The sequence below is a fragment of the Pediculus humanus genome, genomic scaffold, assembly GCF_000006295.1.
Source record: "Pediculus humanus corporis 1103172108318 genomic scaffold, whole genome shotgun sequence".
Classification (NCBI taxonomy): domain Eukaryota; kingdom Metazoa; phylum Arthropoda; class Insecta; order Psocodea; family Pediculidae; genus Pediculus; species Pediculus humanus.
The window spans coordinates 333624-344691 of record NW_002987887.1 but is presented as its reverse complement, the minus strand read 5'-3'; the positions used below and the strand labels follow the sequence as shown (position 1 = coordinate 344691).

Below are 11068 nucleotides of genomic sequence, written 5' to 3'. Positions count from 1 at the left end.
TAATAATAATAAGTATGAATGAAGTTGATAATGATGATGATGATTGAATAATTTTATTAAAAATGGCCGCCGTCGAGAGGGTGAATTTTGACAAGGGATATTTGTCGTCTTTTTTTTTTCTTTCTCTGGTTTTCATTTCGAGAAAATATTCCTTATAGGTTTTTTTATTCAGGTACGTTTTCGATTATGTAAATCGATTTGTTAATAAAGCTCAATTTATTTTATTTTATTTTATGCAATTTAATAACGTTTTGCAATCTGATAATGGATGATGTATGTATGTATGTGTGTACGGTATGAAAAACGAAGATGAGAGTTGTTTGGATGTGCACGAATGTTTTATTAAAAGGTCTTCTGCTTTTTTATTTATCGTAAAGGAAAATAATAATGAACGAACGGTGTATTAAATTAAATATTTTATTTTCAATCGTTTCGTTATAAATGATTAAACAACACGATTGATTTTTATTATTATTATTATTATTATTATTATTATTATTATTATTAAATTCCATGACAAATATGGTACAATTCGATAAAGTCTGAAACAATCACCGCAAACGATATAAAATTAAAAATATTATTATTATTATTATTATCACACATATCCACTTAAAAAAGTTTAGTGTGAAATTTATTATTATTATTATTATTATTATTACTATTATTATTATTAATGTCCGACGGTAATTTGCAGTTAACGACCATCTAAAAATAGAAAATGATAAATGAAATTATTGATTTCTTGTCTGTATCGTGTTTGTTGTTGTTGTTGTTGTTGTGGTTGTTGTTGTTATTGTTGTTATTGTTGTGATTGTTGTTGTTGTTGTTGAATGTTATTCGAGAGTGAGTCCATTATTTGATAACCTTAAAATAATAATGATAATCGAAAGGTTTCTTAAAGCTATCGCCCTTTGTCCGGAGATTTTCATTTACTATTTGGGTACCAACTACCCATTCCAACAGCATCGGATTTCAATGCGACAAATTCAAAACCACTCGCAGTTGTTTATTTTTTAACCCATTTCCTGTTACGTCATCGTTTTTTGCTGACGTAGTTCGTTTGGGATATCGCAAAAGGTTTAATCAATCGTTATTATTCTATAATAACGATCTATTATTAATAATCGTTCATTTATTCTTACCGAATTAAATAATGATAAATATTATTATTATTATTATGGTCACTCTTTAACACGACAAGATTTTTATTTGTCGGGATTTTTAAGTTCATTTATTCCAGGTTTCTACCCGACGATTCCTTAGGGATAAATGCTCGAATTTCGTTGGTGCTATTTATAATATTTTCCGAAGAATGTGGGTCGTCCCACATAGTGCGATTTCCTGTACGGTTTATTCCTTTAAGTTTTCTTTTATTGAATGCGGTATGGGTTTCTGTTTTATTATTATTATTATCGGTACCTGGCTGGCGTATACGGCAAATTTAAAAGTGGGGGAAGAGGGGAGGGCGGAAGGGGAGGAGTAATTTATCGAACAGGATTGAAATAATCGCGAAACTTACCGGCAAAAATTTGTACGTTAGAAAAGAAATTATTATTATCATCATCATCATCATTATTATTATTTTAAATCGATGAGGTAAATTTAAAAGAGTAATTTATCGGTGTAATTAATTATAGATAAATAAATATAATCTCGTTATCCCGAGACAAATTAAAAAAAAAAAAAAAAGTTTCGAACGGCAGGTACCGTAATTTTTAAATCAACCTGTGAGTAGTAGTAATAATAATAAAAACCGGGGGGTTTTTATTTTTTATATATATTTTATTATCCGATTAACCTTCTAAAACTCGAGTCTAATGGCACGTTCGATAATTGATAGGAGAGAGGGGAAAAAAAAAGAAAAATTCGAACGTCGTGGCGAGAAGAAACTTTTAAAAAAAATTTTTTTTGTTAAGGATGCGTTTCGTGTTAATTTTTTTTTTTTTTTTGAATTGCGCAAAAAATTAAAGAAAAACCTGAAATTTTTTTTTTTTATAACTCCCGGTTTTTTTTTTATATAATTCCAAACCTGACAAAAAAAATTAGGCAACATCCATATACATGTGGTTCAAGGCCGATTACAAATGGATGTCATCAGACGGTTTATTTGCGGTTTAAAAAATTTTTTTTTAAACGATTATTTTTCGTTCACCCGGAATCGATTTATTAGTAGTTATAATACTGATGATGATGATGATGATGATAAAAGGCCTCGAACCGTTTTTGTTTTAAGCAATAAAAGGTACATTCGTAACCGAAAAAGGAGGATGTTAAACGCGATGTGACGTCGGCCATGATTTTACGTACCTGCTTCATTTGTTTATCACCTGGTTTTTAAAATCGTTATTGATTAATAGCCTAATAGAAGGATGTGCAAAGAATACAAATTTTCTTTTTTTTTATGTTAACTATTTTTTTTTTGGAATATTGAACTGTTATCAGTGTATGATATTATCGTGATGACAAATTTAAAAAAAAAAAGAAAGAGAAAAAGAGATTCACACGAAGATAGACAGACAGACAGGCGATCAGAGTAAGACAAATACAAAAAGAGAAAAAAAGAGAGAGAGAGAGAGAAAGAGGGAGAGAATAAAGAGAGAAATACACAGAGAGAAAAAAAAAGGAAAGAGAGATTCATACGAAAGTAGACAAATTGAGAGAGGGAAATAAAGAGAGAGAAAGTAAAAATAAAAGGAGAAAAAGAGAAATAAAGAGAGGAAGGAGAGAAACAAATAAAAGGACAAAGAGAGAGGGAAAAAGAAAAAAAATAAAAGGATAAAGAGAGGTTAAAAATAAATAGAGAAAGAGATAGAGAGAGAAAGATTCACACGAAGACAGGCAGAGAAAGAAAGAATTATAGAGAGAAGGACACAAATTGAGAAAAACAGAGAGGAAGAGAAAGAAAGAGAATTAATTACACTAAGAGAGAAAGAGAAAGACGGAGAAAGAGATTCACCCAAAGGCAGACAGATAAACTGATATTGAGAGAGAGAAGAAGGAGAGAGAGAAAGAGGACAGACAGTGATAGAAAGAATTAAAGAGAGAAAGACAAATATTGAGAAAAATAGACAATAACATAAAGAAAGAGGAAGAAAGAAAGACAATGAATTACACAAAGAGAGAGAGAGAGAGAAAGACGGAGAAAGAGACTCACCCAAAGGCAGACAGATAAAGTGATATTGAGAGAGAGAGAGAGAAGGAGACAAAAAAAATAAAGAGAGAAACACACAGAGAGAGAGAAATAAAGAGAGAAAGACATAGAGAGAGAAAAAAAAGAGAGAAAGACAGAGTGAGAGAGAGATTCACACGAAGACAGGCAGAGAAAGAAAGAATTAAAGAGAAAATGATACAAATTGAGAAAAACAGACTGGAAGAGAAAGAAAGAAAGACCACTAATCACACAAAAACAGAGAGAGAGAGAGAGAGAAAAAGATTCACCCAAAAACAGACAGATAGATAAACTTATAGAGAGAGAGAGAAGAGTAAACCACACAAAGATAGAAAAAGAAAGAGAAATTTTAAACTTTCTCGTACATATGACTCGAATGTTGGGGTTTTTTTATACGACAGTTCGCCTAAAAGTGAAAAAGAAAAATATTTTCCGAGTACTTAAAAATACCGATCGGGTATTGGGTAGTACCAAATAATAATAATAATAATAATAATAATAATATATATGGTAAAAAATTATTTATCGATTGCGATTGAATTCGATTACAATAATCCTGTGGGTGTTTGTCTGCGTAATATCGAGAAACAAGTCAAATCGATTGATAATAAAATAAATTTCCAATCAATAAAAATCAAAATTGAAATATAATTAATGATGATGATGATGATGATAATGACGATGACGATAAGTAAACATAATCGTTGACAAATAAAATTTTATTAATCTTCTTCATTTTTATTACAAATTTCAAAATATTATTAATAATTTATTTTTTTATGAATCGTCCGCCATTTTGAACTGTTTTCTTTTTTCCTTTTTTTTTTTTTTTTTTATTTAGTGGAGGTTATTATGAAATTTAAAAAAAATTTCACTTGAATATTTCGGTTTTTTTTTTTCATTAAAAAAAAAAAAAAAGGTGTTCAAAAGGTACGACCTAAGGTGTTATATCATCAGTAAGTTATTTGACCTTTCAACTTTTTTTTTTTTTTAAACAGTATATAACTTGATTAGATTTAATCTTTTTGGAATTTTTTTTTTTTTTTTTACGATTTTTCGAATTTTTTTAAAAAAAAAACAAAATTTGATTCGATTGAACCTTAATTTCGTTCGGAGTGACACGATAACCTAATTTGTTTTTCTAAAACCACGAAAACGAAAAAAAAAAAATGGCTGGCGAGAGCGTCGAAAAATTTTTTTTTTTTTCGATTAATTATTTTGTAAAAGTTAAATTATTAATTTTTTTTTCTTTCTCTCTCTCTCTCTCTCTCTGTTTGTCAGTCTGTTTCTCTGTCTCTCTTTTTTCTGTCTGTTTCCTCTCTCTCTGTTTGTCGGTCTGTTTCTCTCTCTCTCTCTTTTCTGTTTGTTTTTTCTCTCTCTCTCTTTTTCGGTCTCTCAGTCTGTTGTACTCTCTCTTTCTCTCTCTGTTTGTCATTCTGTTTCTCTGTCTCTCTCTTTTCTGTTTGTTTTTTCTCTTTCTCTCTGTTAGTCAGTCTGTTTCTTTCTCTCTCTTTTTTGTGTTTTCTCTCTTTCCCTCCCTCTTCTTCGGTCTCTCAGTCTGTTGTTCTCTCTCTCTTTTTCAGTCTCTGAGTCTATTGTTTTCTCTCTCTTTCTGTCTGTCAGTCAGTGTAAATTACGTAATTATTAATTAATTTTATAAATTCCGATATTAAAAAAAAAAAAAATTTTTTAACGACATTTTCAATAAAAATTTAAAATATAATAAAACTTAAAAAAAAAAAAACCTTGAATTGTATAAAAAAAAAAAAAAAAAAGTTGACGGGCATCCTTTAAAAATTTTTTTTTTATTTTTATTTCTCAGGTACAAAAAAAAAAAATTAATTAATAAATAAATAAATAAAAATAAAAAAAATTAGGGCGTTTAAAATGTTTTTAAAATCAGGTTCGCGATAAACCTGTTTGAGTTTATTTTTACGCTCATCTCAACATATCATCATCATCATCGTCGTCTTTAATTTTTTTTCGAGTTTTCGAACCTGAACTCGATAAATGAAACAAAATATCGTTAATGTTTAACTAAATTTCGCATAGGAAATTATTATTATTATTATTATCAGTATCCGTTTGGGTTTTAATTGGGTTAATTATATTTCAGGTATGGTAATGTATAATTAACTAAATTATTACACCTTTAAATTGGGAAACTTTGTCGATTGTTTTCTCTCTCTCTCTCTATCTTATAACGTAAAAAGAAAGTTTGGCGGTTTTTTTTTAAATAATTAAAACGAAGGAAAACAATACGAAACAAAAAAAACGGTTTTACATCGATCGATATCCGATTGTGAAAATCTGTCAGTAAAAGTTGTTTTGACTCTTACGAGTCAAGGACAAATCGAAGGGTTAAACAAAAAAAAAAGGATCTTCGTTCAGGTATAACAATACCTACCAAAAAAAAAACAGGTAGCTAGCCAGCCAGCCAGGCATACCTATAAATAAATGATCGTTTTTAAAACCGTTTTTTTCTCTTATTATTATTATTATTATTATTATTACGCAATTTAAAAATTTCGCAGAATTCTCCTCCATTTTATTATCATTCATTATGCAACACTCATTACAATCAACTGGAAAATATTTTTTTCCAGATTTCCATAGAGTAAATAAATTCATGCGTAAAAAAAAAAAAATCATTTTTTTCATTTTTAGTGATTTATTATTATAAAAAAATAAAATTAAAAAAAAAAAAAAATGAAAAAAATAATAAAAAAATAAATAATAATAATGATAATAAAACAAAAACACTTTTGACCGTTTGCACTCGCTCTCCCCCCCCCCTTAACTCCCTCGCGCGAAAAAAAAAATCGAAACGAAATTAATGACGTCAAATAGTTTATTAATCGTATCCCCTTCCCCCACCCCCCATCCCCCCACAAACAGCATTTTAACAAAAAAAAAAAAAAAAATTACAATTTGTACTTGCAGAAACGAAAAACCGTATTGGTCCCTGTCGACCCAAAAAAACTCACAATTGCACGTTAATAAATAATAATGATAATAATAATAATAATAATAATAAAACGAGGCAAGCGTCAGAAAAATTCTTACAGTACGTCAGAAAAATTTTTTTTTTTTATTTATTAAAACGTCTGCGGTTTAAACACAAAAAAAAATTAAAACCATAGACGTTAAAAATTAAACTCGCGTGTACGTGTACGTGTGCGCGCACGTGCGCGAACACGTTCCTGCCTTCTTCGTTAAATTAAAAAAATAAAAATCTTTGGATGAACGACTGGAACCCTAAATAAATAAGTAAAATAAATAAATTAATTAATTAATTAATAATTCAAGTGAACGAAAGACCGTATTTTTGTGAAATTTGTGGCGAATGAATCGTGGCAACAGAGAGCAAAAGCGGAATGTCGTTGATTCCAACGTCTAATTTTTCCGTTAGAAAATCTATCGTGCACAATTCTCTCGTGTTGAGGAGTTCGGCAACCGTTTTACTTTTCAAATAAATTTCCCTCAATTTTTTCTCCACGTGATGAAAGCACTGGAAAACAAATAAATTAAATTTTTTTTTTTTTTTTTTTCCAGGAGTCTCTTTCCCGAAAGAGAGATAGAGATAGAGAAAGAAAGAAAACTCACAAACGTTTCGGATATTTTCATTTTGTGAAGGCAAACAAAGGATTCCAACATGTCGGACACGAGTTGCGACATTCCGACTCTGATTCCCGATTCTTTGTTTTTGTCCAGTGTCGAAGTTTTGCTGGAATGTACGGTAACTTCCCTGCGACACATATCGATAAGGTAATCAATTCAAATTTAAATTTTTCTGCTTTTTTTTTTTTCCTATTTTTTTATTCTTACCACGAATCGACGTCGCCGATTATGCACAATGCTTCGCTTACGTCTTTTTCGAAAGTCGAATTGTACGCGCAGTGAAATAAATCTTTCTGTAGTTTTTCCTTCCATTCGTTTTTGGGTTCCGTGATCCCTTGAATTATCTGTTCGGAATTGTACCTTTGGTTGACTCCCCCGAAAACCGCGCTCACTTCCAACTGCTTCTTCCCCGTCGGTTTCGCAATCCTGTTTTTCATCCGACAAAAAAAATTTTCTTTAACGTAGGGAACCTTTTACCAAAAGACAAATTTCAATTTCTTACTTACTCTGGACAAGGTATTTCGGTAACGACCCACGGGAAATAAAATTCATTTTTATCGTGACCTTGACCTTTGGATTTCGTCGACCCGTTATTGAATGGCGATGATTTTTTTTCGTCACCGGAAACGTGTTCGTTCAACGTCCGATCTTTTAAAAAAAACCTATCATTATCATTATCACTATTGTTTTCAACCGTTCGATTCGTTACGTCATCACCATCATCATCATCATCATCGTTAAATTTTCCCGTTTCACAATTTTCCCTTTCAAATTCTATTATATCGGGTTTATTTAAAACTATTTTCTTATTCGAACAAGTTAATTTTTCATTGTCTCCCAAAAGGAAAACGATTTCGTTTTTTTTCCGGTCTCTCGTTTTCGACACCCCCGTTTCCGGTTTGAGATTTTCAAACGATATGTTTTCAGCTTTGTTCGAGTCAATCGTGCTGTAACCCTCGTCCGAACTCAAACAATCCGTTCCGTTGATATTTACTCTAGGAAAAGGTTCGTCGACCGCGAACCTTGTCACGTTTCCGACAGCCGTTGATTTCCCTCCGACCGTACAACAATCGTTTCCGGAAATCAAATCCAAATCGGATTCGTTTAAATTTTCACATTTTAACAAATCCCTTATGTCCGGATATAGCAAGTTTTTATTTTTTCCCTTCTCACGATGATCCCTATCGACGATCTGAGTGAAACTTTTATTTCTTTTTAAAATCCCGTCGCCGGAAAAACAAGGGATTTCGTAATTTTTTCCCATTTCCCGTTCCCTATCCACGGATTTCGGGGAAGATTCACCTTTGTAAATCACACGGGACGGTGACAAATTTTCCGTGACGGTTTTCGCACGATCGAAATCCCATTCGAAATTCGACTGTTTCGATTCGATAACTTCTTTCGCGACGTTTTCCACCGTGATGACGTCATAAACGTTTTCCGTAACACTGTAACACCGTATAAAATAAGTTAAAACTCTCAGTATGGAAGTGATGTAGTTTTTTTTAATTTCACTACCGGTCACAATTGTTTTGGCACATTTAAGGGGGGATCCCAACAATCCGTAAAGGTCGTTCAATTGAGCCCAAATCGGATTATAATTTTTTATCTGGTTGTAAAACGAAACAAACAAAAATTATTCGAGGCGACAAACTAGAAAAAGAAAGGACATTTTTTCTTCTCTGAACCTTACTTACTTACCACAGACTTAACTTTATCGTGACGATTAGTAATATCAGTCTCAGCGATTGCAGTGACCCAACTCAAATGATGGGTTAAAACGGCAGTAAGCAACGTGCTCATAAAGCTAAAAAAAAAATTACCGAACAATAGTGAACAAACGAACAAACAAACAAACAAACAATGACAAACGATAAAAACTAACAAATTTGTATCTTTCGTATCGAACTTGAGCAAAACGTCGGAAAATTCATTTAAAAATTTTCTTTTCAACGATTCGTTATCCCTATTATCATTATCTGGGTTAGAATCGACGACGTCACAATCGTTAACGTCGCTCTGTCTCAACGCTATCCAAGTAGGAACTTTTTGTTTTGAACTTGTTATGACGTCATACAAACTATCTTGAGCATTTGTAAATCCCGTGTATATGAGATCGACAAAATTTTGATTTTTCACGTAGGCCAATTCGACAGAGGATTGAAGTTTACTCATAATGCTATCGATTATAATCGTGTGATTGAATAAAAATTGTTCCATTTCGCTAAAAAGGATAATTAAAAATTAACGTCACGGTAATGACGTCATCAGTGATAGTTGATTGCATACTCACTCGTTTTTACAATTGCTTATGTCTATTAAAAGTGCCATTCCCAACTTGGCTCTTTTCTTACATTGAACGTTGTTGCTGACGACGTCCATTAAATTATCATTAGTTTTCGAATCGAGTGAAGCAGAACATGATTGAGCCCATCTTCTTCTTAAACTACTCAATGACCCACTCATATCAGACACTAAATAATAATAATAATAATAATTGATTCTATATGTAATACGAAAAAAAAAAAAAGGTTGGCAAGAGTGTTTTGTCGAAACTTACAATTCTCAGATTCCGAAGAATTGATTGAATTTTCATTTAAATTTTTCAAATATGATGAATTTAATAACTGTGATGAACGTTTCATAATCGAATTACCATCTACCACTACCACTACTTTATCACTATTCTCTAAATTTTGAACACATTTGTTTTTACATCCCGAATCGACATCACTAACATCACAACACTGAATCGAATTATGTGTAGGTGAATTGTATTTAGGACATGGACAAGTCGAACAACTCATTAAAATCTGACCAGAATTATTGTAAAGATTTGAATCTGACAAACAACTTTCGTTTGTTGTCGTTGTCGTCGTCGAGGTTTGACTGCGAGACGAATTATCATCCCTAATGTAAATCAAATAAATATTAATATTTCAAAACATGAATCGTAGCAAATAATATGAGCAAATGAGTGCAAATATTTACTTTGAAATACCCATGTGACATCGTACAGGTGCATGGAATATTGTAGTAAACATTATTTGCTTCGGTTCGAGAATTTTATGTATCTTACAAGAATTTTCTCCCTTGTAAGTCATGGCGACTGATCCGAATATCATTTCTCCGAAACAAGCGACATCCCCAGATAGTTTTTTATACTGAAAAAATACCAAACTCGATTAACTGATTTTGTTTTGAATGCTAATCTTTAATTATTTTTACAAATTTAAAAACCTTGTAGCCATGTGTGGGAGTCGTTTCGATAAAATCAATATTTTTCCTATTGCACTGCTTCTGACAATTTTGATAACACATTGTTTCCCTGAGCGGTATTTTATCGACAGCAAATGAATCGAAAAGTAATTTTCTTCCTCTCTTATCGCATTCTCTAAACAACACAAATCTTATTTCTTCTTTTTTAATTGATAAATTTAAAGCCCTGAATTAAAAACAAAACAATTTCAATCATTAATACGGAATCCATTATATTAATTGGAAGGAAAAATTATTTCATTCGCGTTAATCATCCGGGAAGGAGAGGGGGAAGGGAAAAGAATGATAATAATAATTCATTCAAAATGCATAAACGTAAACAATTGATATCACGATGTAAATAAAAGGTTAGGAGCACGTATGCAAATCAATGAATGGTTTTAAAAAAAATTATGAATGAATAAAACGTTAGAATTCACATCTTGATAACTTTCAGACAAGACTCACCCGTAAAATTCACAATCTTCATTCAAATCATTATCAATTTTATTATTTTTACTTATATGGCTAAAAATTTTATCGAAAAATGACATATTGCGTTGTTGTTTTTTGTAATAATAATTATTTGTTTCATTTCTAAAACCGTCGTAAAAACTATGACCAAAAAAAAAAAAAATCAAAACAAACAAAATTAACGCGGGGGGTAAACCACCATCGTTTATAGTTTCTATTATTATTATTATTATTAATATTATTAACGTGATGTTCGTTTCACCCCGTTATTTAAAAAAAAAAAAAATTTATGTTTTAAATATAAATGGAAACATTTAAAAAAACACATATATATATATTATCACGTGTTATTTTCGTCATATGATATTGTGTCATTTGGCAAAGCGCCATCTTGTTTTCATGCCATAGACGTAAAAAACAAAAATTGAAAGTAATTCGTTCGTTTTACATTTTTCATTTATCGTTTTTTTAATTAAATATTTTTCGATTTCATTCGTTAATATTTAAAATATTTACGATAAATTTTAAACCGGAAATTTGTTT

At 30.8% G+C, this 11068-nt stretch overlaps 1 protein-coding gene across 1 annotated transcript; it reads right to left on the bottom strand.

Moving 5' to 3' along the window:
* Positions 1–6476: 6476 nt before the first annotated feature.
* Phum_PHUM601730 (uncharacterized protein) lies at positions 6477–10605 on the bottom strand (the record flags this gene model as incomplete). Its single annotated transcript, XM_002432776.1, has 11 exons — positions 6477–6683; positions 6779–6920; positions 7001–7219; positions 7300–8402; positions 8495–8600; positions 8679–9017; positions 9087–9267; positions 9354–9703; positions 9785–9957; positions 10034–10238; positions 10520–10605. The coding sequence occupies 11 exons, from the start codon at positions 10603–10605 to the stop codon at positions 6477–6479; spliced, it is 3111 nt and encodes a 1036-aa protein (XP_002432821.1).
* Positions 10606–11068: the final 463 nt, after the last annotated feature.